Source organism: Carcharodon carcharias, chromosome 16, assembly GCF_017639515.1.
Source record: "Carcharodon carcharias isolate sCarCar2 chromosome 16, sCarCar2.pri, whole genome shotgun sequence".
Lineage (NCBI taxonomy): Eukaryota > Metazoa > Chordata > Chondrichthyes > Lamniformes > Lamnidae > Carcharodon > Carcharodon carcharias.
In genome coordinates this window covers 47,025,690-47,046,254 of record NC_054482.1, presented here as the reverse complement: position 1 = coordinate 47,046,254, position 20,565 = coordinate 47,025,690, and the positions used below count along the sequence as shown (strand labels likewise).

The 20,565-nt window shown below is 43.3% G+C and overlaps 1 protein-coding gene and 1 long non-coding RNA gene across 2 annotated transcripts in view; one reads left to right on the top strand and one right to left on the bottom strand.

Moving 5' to 3' along the window:
- Positions 1–20,565, top strand: part of nmnat2 (nicotinamide nucleotide adenylyltransferase 2) — a 332,701-nt gene that overhangs the window by 236,125 nt on the left and 76,011 nt on the right. The window contains exon 4 of the mRNA XM_041208930.1: positions 13,534–13,612. Coding sequence (XP_041064864.1) covers positions 13,534–13,612 — 79 coding nt within the window. The remainder of the gene's footprint in view (positions 1–13,533; positions 13,613–20,565) is intronic.
- Positions 1–20,565, bottom strand: part of LOC121289438 — a 68,309-nt gene that overhangs the window by 15,936 nt on the left and 31,808 nt on the right. The gene's annotated exons all lie outside the window — the stretch shown is intronic.

Below are 20,565 nucleotides of genomic sequence, written 5' to 3'. Positions count from 1 at the left end.
AGTAGGTATCCAAATTGTACTATGTCATTCTGGACTACATCACAAGTAATAGAAATAGAATCCTGGGAATCCAGATGTGTCATTCCCCCACCCTCTTCAGATGGTAAGATGCATAGAAGTGGTTCGATAGATATTCTGTACTGCACACCTACACCTCACTCAAACCAGGCTCCTGAATCAGAGCTATTTTACACCATTTTATGTTTGTCCTCATGGGTTTAGCTGCACTGTGTGTTCTGATCATGTAGTAGACAGTACATATTATGTGGAACACTGGCCGGGATTTTCCGACCCTGTCACGCGCAGGACCCGTCACAGGTGAGGCTCTGGCAGTGGGCGGGTGTGGAAAATCCCGCCATGTGTCTCCTGCCAATGCAAGATGGTGGTCTGCACATGTGCACTGGTCCGCCCATGTGCGGAATTCTAGTGACATCACTCTGCTGCGCCCACTCTGTCTGTATCACTCTGCTCATGCACAGACATGTCACCTTGTTTCCTGGGGAGTACATCTATCTGCACAGGGCGTCCATGGGAAGTGTTGGGCAGTATTTATGGGGATCTCCACCCACTCCTCCTCACCAACTTCCATCCTCAAGAGACACAGTGTAAAGGGAAAGAACAAAGAGTTCTTCTGCAGATAAGGACTAAGAAGCTAATAAATAAATTGTAAACAGAGATGGGATACCTAGGAAGTGTGACTGCAATTACATTGTTTTCCTGGGAAATGGTTCAAGGCTGAAAAAAACAGAGACACAGTGAAATACATAACATATTCATATCTTTAAGTTTAGGAATTTTCTCTATGTAGTGCATTTAAAACTGCTGTGCCACCTATCACTGTTGGGACAATTCTGCTCCTAGTGCACGTTAAAAGGATTCTGCTGACCAGCTGTGATGGTTTGAGCGGCACCATCTTTGGTCCTGGTCACTACATACTCCATCGCTCTCAATGACGTAACTGAGTAAAACAGCCAAACTGCGTATGCACAGCATTGGCAGCAAATATAGCCTATGTGGATATGAAAAGGCCCTGGCTTGGAGGGGACTGATTGGTGCATTAGGTAACATCAAAGTCACAAATTACATCTTACATGACTAACGGTGATGACAATCCCTCTTCATCCTTCTCAAGCTGCCTGCTGTCTTTGACAGCATTAACCATAATATCCTCCCCTCAATGCCTCTCCACTGTCATCTAACTGGGTGGGACTGGCCATTACTTGATTCCATTCCTATCTATCCAGTCATATCTGGAGAATCACCCTGCAATATATTTTGTTCCCAATCCTACAACATTAACTTTGGAATTTCCCAAGGATCTGTCCTTGGTCCCTTCCTATTTCTCATTTACGTGCTGCCCCTCGGCGACATCATCCAAAAGCACAATATCAGGATCCACATGTAGACTGATGGCACCCAGCTCTACCTCACCACCACCTCTCTCAAGTCTCCACTGCCTTTGATTTGTCATGCTCTTCATCCAACATCCAGTGTTGGTTGAGCAGAAATTTGCTCCAATTAAGTATTTGGAAGACTAAAGCCATTAACCTTGGTTTCCGTCCCCAAGCTCTATTCCCTTGTCTCCAACACCATTCCCTCTCCCTGGCCCTTGCCTGATGCTGAACCAGACTGTTCGCAACCTTAGTGTCAGATTTGACCCCAGGTGTAGAGGCCCCCTAATTGTAACTACACATTAGGACAGAGTATAAAAGAAGGGATAATGGGAGCTTGCCGGAAAGGTACAGCAATAACATGGGGGATTTTAATCTACATATAGGCTGGAAAAATCAGATGGGCAAAGGTAGCATAGCTGAGTTCATAGAATATTTTCAGGATAGTTTCTTAGAACAGCACGTTCTGGAGCCAACCAGAGAGCAGGCTATACTAGACCTGGTATTGAGCAACAAGATAGAATTAATTGATAACCTCCTAGTGAAGGTACCACTAGGTAGCAGTAATCATAATATGATTGAATTTTACATTCATTTTGAAGGAGAAATGAGTGTGTCCAAGACTAATATTTTAAACTTAAATAAGGAAAGTTATGAGGGCATGAAAGCAGAGCTAGCTAAAGTGAACTGGCAAATGAGGTTAAGGAATAGGTCAATGGAGGTTCAGTGGCAGACATTTAAGGGGATATTTCAGAATACACATAAAAGATACATTCCAACAAGAAAGAAAATTTCAAAAGGAGGGCCCATTTTCTGTGGTAACTAAAAAAGTTAAAAACAGTTTCAAACTTAAAAAAGACATAAAATTGTGCAAAGACGGTTTGCAGATCAGAAAATTGAAAAGAACATAAAGAACAACAAAGAATGATGAAAAGATTAATTGGGGGAAAATTAAAGTATGAAAGAAAGCTAGCTAGTAATATAAAGACAGATAGTAAGAGTTTCTATAGTTATTTAATTAAGAAAAGAGTTAACAAAGTGAGGGTTAATCCTATAGAAAGTACATCTGGGGAATTGATAATGGAAAGTAGGGAGATGGTGGATGAATTAAACAGATATTTTCACTGTAGCAGACATATGTAGCATCCCAGAATTAGCTGTAAATCAGGAAATGGAAGGGAGGGAGGAACTCAGGAAAATCACCAGTGGTATTGAGCAAATTATTGGAGCTGTGGGCTGATAAATCCTCGGGTGCTGATGGACTTCACTCTGCGGTCTTAAAAGTAGTGGCTAGTGAGATAGTTGATGCATTGGTTTTAATTCTCCAAAATTCCTTAGATTCGGGGAAGATTCCATTAGATTGGAAAATAGCAAATGTAACTCCTTTATTCAAAAAAGGGGGGGAGATAGAAAGCAGGAAATTACAGGCCAGTTACCCTAACATCTGTCATAGGGAAAATGTTAGAAGCTATTATTAAAGATGTTATAGAAAATTCAAGGCAATCAGGCAGCGTCAACATGGTTTTGTGAAAGTTATGGTTATGTTTAACCAATTTATTAGAGTTCTTTGAAGGAGTCACATGTGCTATTGATAAAGCAGAACTGGTAGATATGCAGTACTTAGATTTCCGGAAAGCATTTGATAAGATGCCACATCAAAGGTTATTGTGAAAGATAAAAGCTCATGATGTAGAGACTAACATATTGGCATGGATAGAAGATTGGCTTGCTAACAGGAAACAGAGAGTAGGCATAAATGGGACTTTTGCTGATTGGCTGGATGTGACGAGTTGTGTGCCACAGGGATCAGTGTTGGGGCCTCAACCTTTCACGATTCATATAAATGACTTGGATGAAGGGACTGAAAGAATGGTTGCTAAATTTGCTGACAACACAAAGATAGATAGAAAAGTAAATTGTGAAGAGAACATAAGGAGGCTACAAAAGGACATAGAAAGGTTGAGTGAGTGGGCAAAGATTTGGCAAATGAAGTATAATGTTGGCAAATGTGAAATTGTCCATTTTGACAAGAAGATAAAAAAGAAGTTTATTATCTAAATGATGAGAGTTTGCAGAGCGCTGAGATTGAGAGGTCTCTGGGTTTCCTAGTGCATGAATCACAAAAGGCTCATATGCAGGTAAAGCAAGTAATTAGGAAAGCTAATAGAATGTTATTGTTTAATGTGAGGGGAATTGATTACAAAAGTAGGGAGGTTATTCCTCAGTTGTACAGGGCACTGGTGAGACCACTTCTGGAGTATTGTGTGTTGTACTGGTCTCCTTATTTAAGGAAAGATGTAAATGCATTGGAAGCAGCTCAGAGAAGGTTTACTAGACCAATACCAGGAATGGGTGGGTTGTCTCATGAGGAAAGATTGGAAAGGTTAGGCTTGTATCCACTGGAGTTTAGAAGAGTAAGAGGTGACTTGATTGAAACTTTTAAGATCCTGAGGGGTCTTGACAGGGTGGGTGTGGAGAGAATGTTTTCTCTTGTAGGAGAATCTAGAATTATGGGTCAATGTTTAAAAATAAGGGGTCACTCATTTGAGATAGAGATGAGAAGAATTTTTTTCTCTCAGAGGGCCGTGAGTCTTTAGAATTCTCCTCCTCAAAAGGTAATGGAAGCAGAGTCTTTGAATATTTTTAAGGCAGAGCTCGATAGATTCTTGCCTAGCTCCCATTGCCTGTTGGGGTAGACTCCAATTCCCTATGACCCTGAATTGGATGAAGCCGTTCTGGAAAATTGAGTGAGGTGAGAGGTAGATAGATTCTTGATTAACAACAGGGTGAAAGGTTTTCAGGGGTAGGCAGGAATGTGGGGTTGAGGTTACAATCAGATCAGCCATGATCTTATTGAATGGCGGTACAGGCTTGAGGGACCGAGTGACCCACTCCTGCTCCTAATTCATATGTATGTAGATAAAAACAAAAAAACTGCGGATGCTGGAAATCCAAAACAAAAACAGAATTACCTGGAAAAACTCAGCAGGTTTGGCAGCATCGGCGGAGAAGAAAAGAGTTGACGTTTCGAGTCCTCATGACCCTTTGACAGAACCGTTCTGTTGAAGGGTCATGAGGACTCGAAACGTCAACTCTTTTCTTCTCCGCAGATGCTGCCAGACCTGCTGAGTTTTTCCAGATAATTCTGTTTTTGTTTCGTATGTATGTGTGTTCTTTTGTATGAATGAAAGTGATACATTGTTTAAGTAGAAGTCATACAATGGTGAAGTTAAGACATAGAGATAAGGAGAACTTTACCCACTTTGTTTTTCACCCTGCTCACCCTGTCCCTCACCATCTCTCTTCCAACCTCTTACTGCCCACTCACCGTATCCCTCCTGGCTCCTCTCCTAGCCCCTCACTGCCTCCCTTTCGACCCACTGCCTGCTGCCCTTTGCCAACTTGCTCAATGTCTCAGTTGCTGACTGGTCCAGGAGGGAGTCAGAGAGTGGGAAGTGGCAGGTGGGTGATGGTGAGGGGGCGGGAGGGCGGTGATGAGAGGTTGGGAGAAGGAGGGCAAGCAGGTTGGTGAGGGGCCAGGAGGGAGACAGGGAGTGGGAGGTGAGGTGCTGGGAGGCAGATGCTGAACAGGAGGTGAGAGGTTGGGAGGGAGGTGGTGAGTGAGAGGAGGAAAGGGGTTGGGAGGGAGATGGTCAGTGGGAGGCGAGGGGCTGGGAGGAAGGTGATAAGTGGGAGGCAGCAAGGGGCAGGGAGGGAGATGGTCAGTGGGCCGGGAGGGAGGCAGCTGGCGGGAGGTAGATGATGGTGCCCAACAATGATGTCACCAGTGGAGAAACCACGTGTGCACTGGTGGACAGAGTGGGTGCCAAGTGTGCAAGCGCAACTGTTCCTGTGAGGAAGCAGTAGTTACAGTGAATTGGGAAAGCAGGAATCATCAAACCCACGTTCCTCATGGAGATTGGAATAATCTTTCTAAGATGCCAGTACCTAGAACGTAGTAACTTTTATGTAACCCTCACTTTACACTTCACCCATCACATACTGCACTTTAGACAACAACAACTTATATTTATATAGCACCTTTAAGATAATAAAATATCCCAAGTTGCTTCACAGGAGCAATATGAATCAGAATATGACTTGTGGGGATATTAGTTCAAATGAGCAAAAGTTTGGCCAAAGAGTTAGCTTTTAAGGGAGGAAAGGGAGGTGGACATTCTGAGAGGTTCAGGGAGGGAATTAGAGCCTTGACAACTGAAAGCGTGGCCACCAATGGTGGAGCGATTGAAATCAGGGATGCGAAGAAGTCAGAATTAGAGGATTGCAGATATCCCGGATGATTGTGGGGCTAGAGGAGATTATTTTTTTATTCCTTTCAGGGGAAGTGGGCATCATAACAAGGCCAGCATTTGTTGCTCATCCCAAATTGTCCTTGAACTGAGTGGTTTTCTAGGTTATTTCAATGGGCAGTTAAGAATCAACTACATTGCTGTGGGTCTGAAGTCACATATAGGCCAAGATGACAGATTTCTTTCCATAAAGGACATTAGTGAACCAGATGGATTTATATGTCAATCTTTAATTGTTTCACAGTCACCATTACTGAGACAAACTTTCAATTCCAGTTTTTCTTTTAATTAATTCAATTTAAATTGCACCAGCTGCCAAAGGAACACATGTTCCCAAAGCATTAACCTGGGCTTCTGGATTACTAGTCCAGTGACAATACCACCACAACACCATTTCCCTTGAAGAGATTACAGACATAGGGAAGGGTGAGGACATGGAGAGAATTGAAAACAAGGATGAGAATTTTAAAATTAAGATGTTGCTTTACTGGGAGCCAATCTACATCAACAATAGGTGAACAGGACTTGCTGTGAGTTAGGACACAGACAGCAGAGTTTTGGATGACCTCAAGTTTACAGGAGTTTGTGGGAGACCAGTACGGAGTGTGTTGGAATAGAGTTGAGTCTAAAAGTATTGAAGACATGGAGAAAGATTTCAGCAGCAGATGAGGGGCAAAGTCAGGCTATGTTATGGAGGTAGAAACAGGCGGTCCTAGTGATGATACAAACATGAGGTCAGAAGCTCATCTCAGGATCAGATGTAACATCGAGGTAGCAAGCAGATTGGCTTAATCTCAGACTGTTGCCAGGGAAAGGCTTGGAGTCAGTAGCCAGGGAACAAAGTAATGGAGCAGGGACCAAAAGTAGTGGCTTCAGTCTTCCCAATATTTAATTGGAGGATATTTCTGCCTATCCAGTACTGGATGTCAGATAAGCAGTCTGATAAGTTAGCAGCAGTGGAGGAGTCGAGAGAGGTGGTGATAACATAGAGCTGGGTGTCATCAGCGTACATTTGAAAATTAACCCTGTGCTTTTGGAGGGGCAGCAAGCAGATGAGAAATAGGATGGGTGGGGGGCCAAGGATAGATTCTTCACCAGAGATAACAGTGCGGGAGCAACAAGCGAAGCCATTGCAAGTGATAATCTGGCTTTGATTAAATAGATAAGAGTGGAACCAGGTGAGGGCAGTCCCACCCAGCTGGACAACAGTGAAGAGGCATTGGAGGAGGTTGGTGTGGTCAACCATGTCAAAGCGTGCAAACAGGTCAAGAAGATGAGGAGGGATAGTTTACCTTTATCACAGTCACATAGGATATCATTTGTGACTTTGATAAAAGGTGCTTCAGAACTATGGCAGGGGCAGAACCCTGATCAGAGAATTCAAAAATAGAGTTCCGGGAAAAGTGCACACAAATTTTGGAAGCGACGGCATGTTCAAGGATTTTGGATGGAAAGGGAGGTTGTAGATGGGGTGCTAGTTTGTAAGGACAGTGAAGCCAAGGGTTTTTTTTAAGCAGAGGGGTGATGGCAGAAGATTTAAATTAAGGAGAGAGGGACACTTGAAAAGAGAGAACTGTTTACAATATCGGCTCTAATGGGGGCCAGGAAGGGAAGTTGGGTGGTCAGTGGTTTAGATGGAACAAGTTCAAGAGAACAGGAGGTGAGCCTCATGAACAGGATGAGCTTGAAAAGGGCACGAGGAGAGATAGAAGAGAAACAAGAGAGAGATGAGAGTTGAGGCCTAGGATAGGGGAACCTTAGAGGAAGTTTGGCCTGGTGGGCTAGTGGAAGGGAGGGACACGGTAGAGGCAGCTGATGAAATGTTCTCAAAAGCAAAAAAAGTCCATGAGCTCCTCGCACTTAATGTCGGAGGTGACTGACAATACACTTCAGTGTATTACGATAAGCATTGCCGTGGGAGGTTTACTAATATCATTTTTTGACAATTGTTTCTCTTGTGTCACCAACTCAAATATCATCTTCATTTTTTTAAAAAGTGGAATAAATCGCAATTAAGCAGTCAATACATCAGTAGCAGCATATGGAAGTTACCAGACAAAGCTGAGCAATAACAGTTTGGCCCTAATTTGCCTTAGGATGTGCTTATTTTCAACACATTCCCTAGGGAGCAATGGATCATATTTATCTTAAAGTTAGACTTCAAGGCCTCAAACAATAGGCCAGGTAAATACAAATCCTCCGTAGCAACAGCCAGCTTCCCTCAAAGCAACCTCTTTATGACCATCTGAAAAAGACTACCAAGATATAAATACTAAGAAAAAACTGCAGATGCTGGAAATCCAAAATAAAACAATAAGTCCTGGAAAAACTCAGCAGGTCTGGCAGCATCTGCGGAGAGGAGCACAGTTAACGTTTCGAGTCCGAATGACCCTTCAACAGAACTAAGTAAAAATAGAAAAAAGGTGAAATATAAGCTGGTTTGAGGTGTGGGGGGGGGGGAGGTAGAGCTGGATAGAGGGCCAGTGATAGGTGAAGATAACCAATAGATGTCACAGAAAAAAGGACAAAAAGGTGTTGAAGGTGGTGATATCATCTGAGGAATGTGCTAATTAAGGGTAGAAAGCAGGATAAGCAAGGTACAGATAGCCCTAGTAGGGGTGGGGTTGGGTGAAGGAATCGATTCCTTCACCCGGCCAGATGATAAGTATCCCTGGCCTGTGTGAGTGGTGATTAGTCCCATGGACAGGATGAGGAGAATGAAGGTGTGTATGAGAAAGTGAATAGTGATGTCCCTTGAACTGGCAGTGAGTGAGATCACTGTGAATGTCTGATAAGTGTGTGAGTTGAGGGTGCGAGAAGAGTGACTTACTCTGGCAGAACAGAGGAGACCATTCATCCTCTTGCAGCACTGGGTGGCTGTCCTCTTTTGATGGGCAATGGCTCTGACCACCGCCTCCCAAGCCTGGTTGGTCATGCTGCTGCCCATCCTGCAGCCAGAACGGGGTTACAGGACATTGCGGTGGGGCTCTACAGCAACAAAAAGGTGTTCCAGTGACACGTCGCTAAACCTAGGGGCTGTAATCTTTTTGCCTTTCGCAGACATCTTCCCTGCAGCAGTCCTGGGCTGGAAGCTCTGAGACGTGTGCACGGCTGGACTTTAAATATGGCGCCCGGCATGATGAAGCAGTGAGGTGATGACGTGGCAGGCAAATGAGAGCCCGCCCACCATGGAAACAGCATGTGGCCCGGGAATGCACAAGGAATGCGGCAGGTTTGGGATGATACAGCGTGAAAATCTGTCATTGTGGCCAGTGGGTAAAATGTCATTTTACCTGCCCACTACCGTGCTCATTGCAAATCTGGGATGATTCTGCCATGGATCCCATTAAATATTACTTGAGTTTGGCAGTTTTTGCTTCCTTTCAATTTAAAACAACATATTGGACCCACTCTTCCTGGAGCTGAATTGTCTTATTAATTTTAGAGTAATGTTCTACTGGAGTTGATTCTTTCTGAATTGATGATGAGCAGCAGACGCTATTCTTTACCTTTTTTGGAAAACAAGTAATACTCTTTCATGAATGCATACTGATTTTTTACATTATAGTGAGGCGCCTACACAAATTGCACCCAAGGGCACTTTGATGTTATCATTTGTTTGGCTGCATCAACTCTATTTTGCCTGAATGCAAAGGTTATTAGGTGGTTTTTTAACCTGACCTATTCTGAATTAATTTATTGCTTATTTTGCTATGTATCTGAAGAGAGGCAAGATAATATTTAAGTAAAAAGACACTGAGAGTTACGAGGCCTTTGGTGATTGCCTAATTGTGTGCAAAATGCTTTATGTTGAATGGATTTTTGCATGGAAATTCAGCTTTCAGTGCCTTACTTATTGAATTAGTAAGTAAACAATACTCTACTCTGTTATTTTTCCTAAGTTTAAATGAAGCAGGAACTACAACGTCTAATACGTAGCCATTAAAAAAAACCCCATTCCCAGAAAAGCCCACAATTCAATCATCAGTTTTCTGGGTTAGTTGATCTTAGCTGGGATGTCTGTGAGGTGCAGTAAGGGACTTGACATCCCAAACTAGGGAGCATGAAGTCAGTCAATTCCTGCTCCTAATCATGTATCCCACTGAAGTGTGTGAGAACCAGGTTCAATTGTACTGCACTACACAGTCTCTCACTATGATGGTCATGTGAGCATGCTGGAAGGTACCGCAACAAGAAATAAATAAGTTCAGGAGATGAGGAAAAGTAAAAGATTTAGCAGAGAAAATTGATCAAGAAAACAACTTTTCCTTTCCTGTTTTCAATTTGCATAATTGGAGAGTACAGCAGGTTCACAAAGTTTGGTTCCAGTTGGACTTGGTTCAGAGTGCTGACCAGAATTTCAGCATTTACCCACATCTCTATTATCATAGTGTATATACCAAAAGGAGAGAGGAACTAACAAGGGTTCATGATTAAAATGTGTTATCTCTTTAGCATTTTGTGTGTTCATGTTCTTGAAATCATTGACTGTTCCACAGGGTCATCTGGTTTTGTTTTGACATTTCTTACATTTTTCTGCAGTTTTCAGTAGACGTGATAGAGTCAGGCAGGCACGAGAAAGAACTGCAGATAAAGGCCATACCTTACGAAATGGAGCAAGAGCTGTTCGTTAAGGGAATTCAGTGTGAGATTAAACATAAATTGATACAGTAATTGATGGGAGAAACACAAACAAATCTGGAAGAAAATGGAATGGCCTGTGTTTTTAAAAATTCATTCACAGGGATGTGGCTGTCACTGACAAGACCAATATTTATTGCCTTTCCCTAATTACCCCGTGAGAAGGTGGTGGTGAGCCACTTTCTTCAATACTATTGAGTGGCTTGCCGGACAATTTCAAAGGACAGTTAAGAGTCAAGCACATTGCTGTGGGTCTTGATTCACATATAAGCCTGACCAAGCAAGGATGGCAGATTTCCTCCCCCAAAAGAAAGAGTATTTACAACAATCTGATAGTTTTATGGTCACCTCTACTAATACTAGCTTTTTAATTCCGGATTTATTTTATTTAATTAACTGAAATTAAATTCCCAGCTTCTGTGGTGACATTTGAACTCATATCTCTTAATCATGACTCCAGGGGGAGAATTTTTCCTATGGCGGGTGGGCGGGGTGGGTGCAGAGCCGATCGCCACCCGCGATAGGCAGCACACTGCCATTTTACGTGGGCGGACCAATTAAGGCCCGCCCAGCATAACACACGGCCAGTAGTGCTCAGCACTACCTGTGCGGGCGGGGGAAGGATGGAGAATTGGGGCCTGCGCTCTTTCACACATGCGCTCAAAAGAGCGCAGAAATCTCCCTGAGGCACGGTGCTGCCTCAGGGAGATTGATTGGAATTTAAAATCTTTTAATAAATTAAGTAAAAATTTATTTAAACATGTTTATAAAAGCTTCAGAAACCTCTTCCTGCTCGTGGATGAGGTTTCCTGAAAAGCGCGAAGGGCTTGGGCTCTTCGCCTGCCCGCCAACCTTAAGGTTCTTAACGTGTAATTACTTTTTTAATGGCCTTAATAGGCTGTTAACAGTTCGGTGGGCGTGCAGTCATTTCCAGCGCATGCCAGCTGAATTAAATACCGAAATGACACGTGATGACATCAGGACGCACGCCCAATGTCATCGCATGTCATTTTACGCATTGGGACTGCCCCCGCATTCTGACTGGAAAATTCAGCCCCAGGTCTCGGATTCCTAATTCAGTAACACAATCACTATGCTACCTTTACCATTGTTTCTAAGAATTAGGTTGGTGCGATAGTTGGACTCTCAAATCAAAGACACAAGGTTCAAGTCCCACAATAGACGTGCGTCTAGACTGACTCTTTAATTCAATACTAAGGGAGTGCTACATTGATGTGGGTGTCATCTTTTCGATAAAATGTTAAATGGAAGCTCCATTTACATTTTCAGGTATATGTACGTGATCCCATGACATGTTTCACACAAGAGCGGAAAATTCTCTTGCTGTCCTGGACAATATTTATTCCTTAACTAACAACATCAAAACAGATTGCTGTTTATGGGACCTTGGGATGCTAAAATTAGCTGGAGAATTTGACTACAAAACAATGGTAGCTAGGCTTCAAATTAAGTCCATTGTTGTGAAGTCTTTTGGGATATCCTGAGGATAGGAAAGGCACAATTTAAATATAATCTTTCAGTTGGATCAGCTGTCCTTTTCTAACATTAAAAATTATATTGTGCTTTAATTTCTTCAAAACCAATGTCATTGTCCTATTGCCTGTTAAGGTAGTTTCAATTTGGACCCATTCACTCATTTACCCTTCAAAATGGTTTTAATTTTTTCAGTTTCTTTTTAGTGCCCTGGTTAACATGTCAACATTCATTTCTACACTACACTATCTCTTTAGTTGACCTGTGAAGCTTCTTGCAGCAGAACAAAAACCTGCTACACTACGAAACCATGCTGGGCATGTGACAAACTGGGATGAATTTTCTCAGCCCCCTGGAAGCGGGGAAGGATGCAGAAACTAGTGCAAAATTGGAAAAGACCCTGTCAAGTTGTCTACGCAATGCATGCCCGCCTCCCAGCAATCTTGCTAGATGCGGGATAAGTAAGACATAGGCTAGCCACCCAGCAATAGTGGGTAGCCAATTAGGCCCATTATTGGGCCAATCATGGAAGAGATGCCATCACCACTGGGATCTATGCGAAGGTGGCCAGACCCCCCTGCTGAGGCCAAAGTCTCCCAGCAACAGGCCAGAGGACACACACCTCCTCTCCTCTGCTGGGATGTGATGGCCAGAACTGCGGCTATGTGAAGTGATTTCCCCTTCATGATGATGGCGTGACAGCTGGGGCCCAGAGGGATTCATAGCTTTTTACAATCCTGCAGAGAACACTGCCATTTTGAGGTGTCCTTGTGTCCTCTTGCCTACTTCAGCAGCTATTTTAAGATAATCAGTTGTGCTTACTAGAAGTGAAACCCATTCATATGCAGAGACCTGTTCTCTGCAAACAAAACCTTTTTTGATAAGCTGGAAGCTTGGAAAGCCTATTATTTCCAGTTGCTTTCCCCATGGCAATGCCTCAGCCAGTCAAAGTCAATTTACCAACCAATCAGCATTCTTTTCTCCTGTAGTATAAATTGTTGTGACAGTTTGAAATTTGGCAATCTTGCATTTGTCCTGAATAGTGCAAGATAAAAAAAATTTCAGCAACGTGTCTCTCTTTTCAGCAACATTCAAGGTAATTATTCAAAATTCTATTGGTCTTTTAATGTCTTTATTCTTATTTTCAGAGAATTATATATTTAAACCATTAAGTTTTTCTGTTTAGCCACACCCTCAGTGTCTTCCATACTCCCATTCCTCGTTTATCCTGCCAAAATGTATTACGTCACACGTATCATCAATAAATTGCATTTTCCCCAGAGTGTCCTCTTGAGGTTTCTTATAGTCTTGCTTGCTATTTGCCCCATCTGCTATGTCTCTTTGGCAAATGTCCAAGACTGAATTCCTTATACTTATGTCCAAATTGTTTATATGTAGCAACAGGAGAAGGACAGGACAATGCCATTCTTATACATTAGTTTAAGCAGGAGCATTAAGATGGACCTTCCCACTCTAATTGGTGTTTACTTCAACATGCATTGATGCTATTTCTTTACCGCCCATAGAAAAGGAGTAGGAAAGAAAAAAGAGTTTTAGTGGTGAAATTCTGGTGATTGTAATGAAATGTTATATCACCCACATGCAGACATGCATTTAAAATTTAACTTTCTGTTGTTGGAATTTGTTATAAGTAGTTATTAATGCAACCACTGAAGCAATTTATAATGTATCCACAGGGTGGATCCATGGGAGTGTTATCAGGATACTTGGCAAACAACCTGCAGTGTACTGGAACACCACCGGGACCTAATGAAGGTAAGGAGACTGCAAGATTCAGCTAGCTAAGGTTAATTAGAAGTAAAAGATGTTGCTAATATCTTCCTTCTGTTGGGATTTGCAAGGGAGTCTGTGGTCTGGATAACTTCCACCACAGCTGAAAAAGATACAGAAAAACTGAGGAGAAAAAGAGAGAAGGAAATGCTGGGGGCAGAATTTTACAGCCCCATCTCAGGGGGGGACGGGACTGTAAAACGTGGTGAGCCATTCAAAAGTCCATTGGCTTCGGCGGGACCAAAAAATCCCGCCGGTGGGAGAGGCCATAAAGTTCTGCCATAGGGAAAATGAATATATTTTCCATTTATTGTTTGATGGGCTGATTAAATTAAAGGTAGGAAAAGGGGAGTAAGTAAAAACAAAAAACTGCGGATGCTGGAAATCCAAAACAAAAACAGAAATACCTGGAAAAACTCAGCAGGTCTGGCAGCATCGGCGGAGAAGAAAAGAGTTGACGTTTCGAGTCCTCATGACCCTTCGACAGAACTAGGCGAATCCCAGGAAGGGGTGAAATATAAGCTGGTTTAAGGTGGTGGGGGGGTGGGGTTGGGTGGGGGTAGAGAAGTGGAGGGGGGTGGTGTGGTTGTAGGCAAAAGCAGTGATAGAAGCAGATCATCAAAAGATGTCACAGACAGCAGAACAAAAGAAAACATAGGTGTCGAAGTTGGTGATATTATCTAAACGAATGTGCTAATTAAGAATGGATGATAGGGCACTCAAGGTATAGCTCTAGTGGGGGTGGGGGGAGCATAAAAGATTTAAAAATATTTTAAAATAATGGAAATAGGTGGGAAAAAGAAAAATCTATATAATTTATTGGAAAAAAACAAAAGGAAGGGGGAAGAAACAGAAAGGGGGTGGGGATGGAGGGGGGAGGTCAAGACCTAAAGTTGTTGAATTCAATATTCAGTCTGGAAGGCTGTAAAGTGCCTAGTCGGAAGATGAGGTGTTGTTCCTCCAGTTTGCGTTGGGCTTCACTGGAACAATACAGCAAGCCAAGGACAGACGTGTGGGCAAGAGAGCAGGGTGGAGTGTTGAAATGGCAAGCGACAGGGAGGTTTGGATCATTCTTGCGGACAGACCGCAGGTGTTCTGCAAAGCGGTCGCCCAGTTTATGTTTGGTCTCTCCAATGTAGAGGAGACCGCATTGGGAGCAACGAATGCAGTAGACTAAGTTGGGGGAAATGCAAGTGAAATGTTGCTTCACTTGAAAGGAGTGTTTGGGCCCTTGGACAGTGAGGAGAGTGGAAGTGAAGGGACAGGTGTTGCATCTTTTGCGTGGGCATGGGGTAGTGCCATAGGTGGGGGTTGGGGAGTAGGGGGTGATGGAGGAGTGGACCAGGGTGTCCCAGAGGGAACGATCCGTACGGAATGCCGACAGTGGGGGTGAAGGGAAGATGTGTTTGGTAGTGGCATCATGCTGGAGTTGGCGGAAATGGCGGAGGACGATCCTTTGAATGCAGAGGCTGGTGGGGTGATAAGTGAGGACAAGGGGGACCCTATCATGTTTCTGGGAGGGAGGAGAAGGCGTGAGGGTGGATGCGCGGGAGATGGGCCGGACACGGTTGAGGGCCCTGTCAACGACCGTGGGTGGAAAATCTCGGTTAAGGAAGAAGGAGGACATGTCAGAGGAACTGTTTTTGAAGGTAACATCATCGGAACTGATGCGACGGAGGCGAAGGAACTGAGAGAATGGGATGGAGTCCTTACAGGAAGCGGGGTGTGAGGAGCTGTAGTCAAGGTAGCTGTGGGAGTCGGTAGGCTTGTAATGGATATTGGTGGACAGTCTATCACCAGAGATTGAGACAGCGAGGTCAAGGAAGGGAAGGGAAGTGTCAGAGATGGACCACGTGAAAATGATGGAGGGGTGGAGATTGGAAGCAAAATTAATAAATTTTTCCAAGTCCTGACGAATATTGGAAATGCATTGTAATTTCAGAAACTGGAAATAGCTGTAAAAGTCTTGGAGTGGAGTCAATTGATTCTCACAACGCTTCAGATGGACCTTGTTTTACAATATGGTGGGGCAGCAGGTGGTTCCAATTCACCATTTTACATTGCAAATTGGATTCAGAGCTCCTGTGTCAACACTCCTCTAACAGCACATACTGTTACTCAGAAACCATAATTACGGCTGTAAGTTTCAGACAGTCTGCCTTCCATTTGATGCCAGAGTGGAAGGGTTTGGCGTAGAGAAAAGGAACGGATATGATGAAAATGGGGATTCATTCTGTTTTTTATCATGTAATCTCTACATTATGGACTCTCCTCTCAGCTTTAAAGGGAACGGCGGTCTTAGAGTTTGAAAATGGAAGCCATAGCTATTGTTTTTGTTAACTTTTATCTTGTCTTTCTACTATAGACAAAAGTAAATGTTCACTTTAATCTGGAGGTATAACATATTGTCATGTCATGTCAGTACCAGCACAAAGATTTAACAAATTTTAAAATTATATTTTTTAAAAGTGGATGCCAAAAAATGTTTAAGATGGCTGTAGCATATCATGTGGCTTGGCAGTATTCAGCTCCAGACAATGCTGAAACTTAAGCAAATACCTAATTACAAATGGACAATCACAACCAACTGTGAAATTCACACATCCCTTTGTTAAGAATGGACCATCAACAGAAAGGACTATAAAATATCAGCTGATTCATCTTTCTGCTTCACCATTGACAACAGAGACATCAAAACTCAATGGATGTTAGATGAATATGAAATGGGTCACATATTCTCTGATACAGTGTCGCAGCCCCTTCTATAAGAAGATCTCATGTCCCCTATGATCTGAGGTTTACTGTTCCCTGCCTGCCATTTAGCTAAACCTCGGGATTATAAAAAGGAACTCCTATGCTGTATTGCATGTACAAGAAGATATTAAGTGCCTCCAGGATTCTCCTTTCTTTAACTGAATATAGTATTCATTCGGAGTGAGATTCAGGGCTGAATCTTCCTGTTGGCGTGCAGGGGCGGGCCCGACACGCTGACGTGTAAAATGATGCGTGATGACGTCGGGCGTGACTTCATCGCGCGCCATGCCGATATTTTGCTCAGCGGGCGCACGCCGGAGTTGGCTGCACGCCCGCCAAAATGTCAACAGCCTATTAAGGCCATTAAGCAAGTAAATAAACTCGTTAAAAGCACTGCCCATCCAACCTTAAGGTTAGTGGGCAGTCAAAAAGCCCAAGCAGCCTTCACATTTTTCAGGAAACTTCATCCACGGGCGGGATGAGGTTTCCTGAAGCTTTTATAAAATCAGTAAATTAATTTTCCCACCTTTACAAACATGTCCCAACTTGTGACACTGTCACATGAGAGGACATGTTTAAATACATTTTTACATAATTTATTAAACTCTTATTATCCAATATCCCCGAGGCAGCTCCGTGCCTCAGGGCGATGGCAGCGCTCTTTCGCGTGCGTGTGTGAGCACTACCGGCTGCGTGTTACACTGGGCAGGCCTTAATTGGCCCACCTGCATAAAATGGTGCCATGCAGCTGAGTGCGGGCGGCAATCGGCTCCATTCCCTTCCACACCTGCTCCCGCTCCCGCCCGCCGTAGGAAAAATCCAGTCCTAAATAAACAGATCGCTCATTTAAACCAAGTAAATGAATAGTACACAATATAAAGCAGTGAATCATAAAGCTCATTACTCTCCACAATACGTAAAATAATAAATACTTTACTCATTTTCTCTCTGGACATAGACTTTAAAACAGAAGCTAGTTTCTTATGCTGCTGAACTTGTCACAAGTTTGAACCTGACCTGCTTCTGCAATGGATGGTATGAACTTAAACACAGAACTCTCCTGTTGGCTAAAAGTAGGCCATACATCTGAAAACTGATTATTTACTGCCATAAAATTAGCCCAGATGTATTATTTAACATCCACTGAAGATACAGTGAAACAAAGGGAAGAATTTTCTCCCCATCGGAGGGGCTGAGCGGGAGTGGGCATGGGCGGGCGTGGGCGGGCACGCAGTTGACCCCCGCCCACAATCGGCTGTGCGCCACTATTTTACATGGGTGAGCCAATTAAGGCCCAACCAACGTGACACGCGCCCGGTAGCACTCAGCACTACCTGTGAGGGAGGGGGGAGGAGAGAGAGTCAGGGCCTGCGCTCTTTTGCGCATGCGCGCGCAAGAGCACAGAAATCTCCCTGAGGCATGGAGCTGTCTCAGGGAGATTAATTTGATTGTGTAAAATGGAAAAAAAGAATTTTAAAAATTGTTCAGACATGTCCCCTCATGTGACAGTGTTACATGAGCTGGGACATATTTATGAATTTTAATAAAAAATTTTATTAAATTTATAAACCCTTCCTGAAACCTCATCTCGCCTCTGGATGAGGTACCATGAAAAATGCCTGGGCTCTTTGTCTGCCCGCCAACCTTAAGGTTGGATGGGCAGCCCTGACAAGTACGTCAATTAGTTAATAAATGGCTTTAATAGGCCTTTGACAGTTTGGCGGGCATGCAGCTGACTCCGGTGTGCGCCTGCTGAACTGAAGATTGGAATGACGCGTGGTGACATCGGGACACACACCCAATGTCACTGCATGTCATTTTATGCATCAGTGTGCAGGCATACAGTGCTTGCAAAGCAGTGTTAAAGCTGCAACCATTGAGTCTAGTTAGCACATAAACTTCCAAGTAAATTGGAATCAGTCAATTTGGCAGACTAAAAACCCAACCTAAAATTTCCCTGTCTGAATTACTGAGCACCATACCAGAAGACGCAATAGTATCACCTTTGGCTCAATGCCAGCACTCTCACCTCTGAGTCAAAAGGCTGTGTATTCAAGCTGCACTGCAGAGATTTTAGCACATAATCCAAGCTGATACTTCAGGACAGTTCTGAACACGTTGGTGTAATTTTGGAGATGGCGTCTTTCGCATTACCCAAGGCCCCATCTACTTTCTCAGGTGGACGTTAAAAGATCCTGTGATACTATTTGGGGAAGAGCAGGGAGCTTTCCTGGTGATCTGTCCAACATTTCCCCCAATCAATACCTCCAAAAGCAGATAACCTGGTCATTTTTCTCAATGCTGTTTGTACAATCTTGCTGTAGGTGTTCTCCTGCATTACAGTTTCCACGTATCCAAAGTGCTTCACTGGCTTTGAAATGCATTGGAACATATTGAGATTATGAAATGCATCATATAAGTGAAAATTATTCCATACTTTTTACCCACTGAGGCATCTGGCCAAATCCTTTAATTAAATATTGAAATTCATAACTGCAAAACAATAGTGTTCCTTCAACAGTTTACCAGCTAATTGTGTAAACATCTGCATTCTTGTTAAATTGGAAGCAAATTCAAGTACAATGAATACTAAATGGCCACTGCCCTGATGAGAAGTGTTTGTCACGTCTTTATTTGTGGAGCAAGAGGTAGGCAAGGGGATAAAAACAAAAAACTGCGGATGCTGGAAATCCAAAACAAAAACAGAATTACCTGGAAAAACTCAGCAGGTCTGGCAGCATCGGCGGAGAAGAATTGACGTTTCGAGTCCTCATGAACCTTCAACAGAACTGAGTAATATTAGGAGAGAGGTGAAATATAAGCTGAAATCCTGTTGGAGAGAGGAGCAGTACTTCTTCAAGGTGGGCATTTCTTGAAGAGAAGTGGCAGTCAATTAAACACAGAGATAAAAACAAAAAAAAGAAATGCCCACCTCGAAGAAGTACTGCTCCTCTCTCCGACAGGATTTCAGCTTATATTTCACCTCTTTCCTAATATTACTCAGTTCTGTTGAAGGGTCATGAGGACTTGAAACGTCAACTTTTTTCTTCTCCGCCGATGCTGCCAGAGCTTCTGAGTTTTTCCAGGTAATTCTGTTTTTGCTAGGCAAGGGGAGCCATGCAACAGCATCACATGGAAGTGTTTGATGAGTTTTATCAAAGCCAGTCTCATCAATAATGAGGATTCTGATTACTGTAATCCCAAGAGTGCAGCACAGTTAGTGACAACACTTCCAAGCCATTAGAAATGCCAGAATCACAAGTCTAAGGCAGCCCCCAGCAAGCCTGCACTTCATAAACTTAGATGCTGCTAAGGAATAATCTGATTGCACAATTCAATGTTTCTCATTAATTAACATGAGCAAGTAGAAGTGAGAAAGGCTGCTTAATCCATCTGATTTATGCCAGTTATGGTTCCACAGGTTCCAACAGCAATGTGCCTGTTGCCATGCTCCATTAGCTCTTCTTCATGTGTGAGCATTGAGGAAGCAGTTTTGATCAGTGAGGGGTTGGGGGTGGGGGAGGGGGGGTTCGGGAGCATGTCTTTATCTTGCTGTAGTGCCCAAATTTCAGTGGTAGTTGCTGTAATGTAGAAATTTTTACAGCTTCCAAAAGGTACCAAGGACCCACCAAACTCCTACTGGTTTACCCATACACTAAAATAAGGAACAAAAAAATTGCAAACGTTGGAAACTCCTTGGAGGTCAGGCAGTGAGTGGAGTGAGCAGATTGTTCATGTTTTAGATATGGATCTTTCATCAAACTGTGAGAGACTACAAGCGGAACTTTCAATTTCAGGAGGAGCATAAATTTGGAAGTACCACATCAGTTGTCAATTACACAAAATTTTCCCATTATATCTCCTATTGTCACATGTTATCATTGGCCTGAATCTGCGGCCCGGTGAGTGGGGGACAGGGCCCATTCGCTGAGGTGTAAAATGAAGGGGGGTGACATCGGGCGGGTGTCCCCTCGTCACTGGACATCATTTAGATTTTCAGTTCGGCAGGCACACAGCTGCCTTGGCTGCACGGCAGCCGAACTGTCAAAGGCCTATTAAGGCCATTTAAAAAGGCAATTAAGCAATTACCTGAGCTGCTCGTCCAACCTTAAGGTTGGCAGGCAGGTGAAGCCCAGGCAGCCTTCACATTTTTCATGGAACCTCATCCATGGGCAGGATGAGGT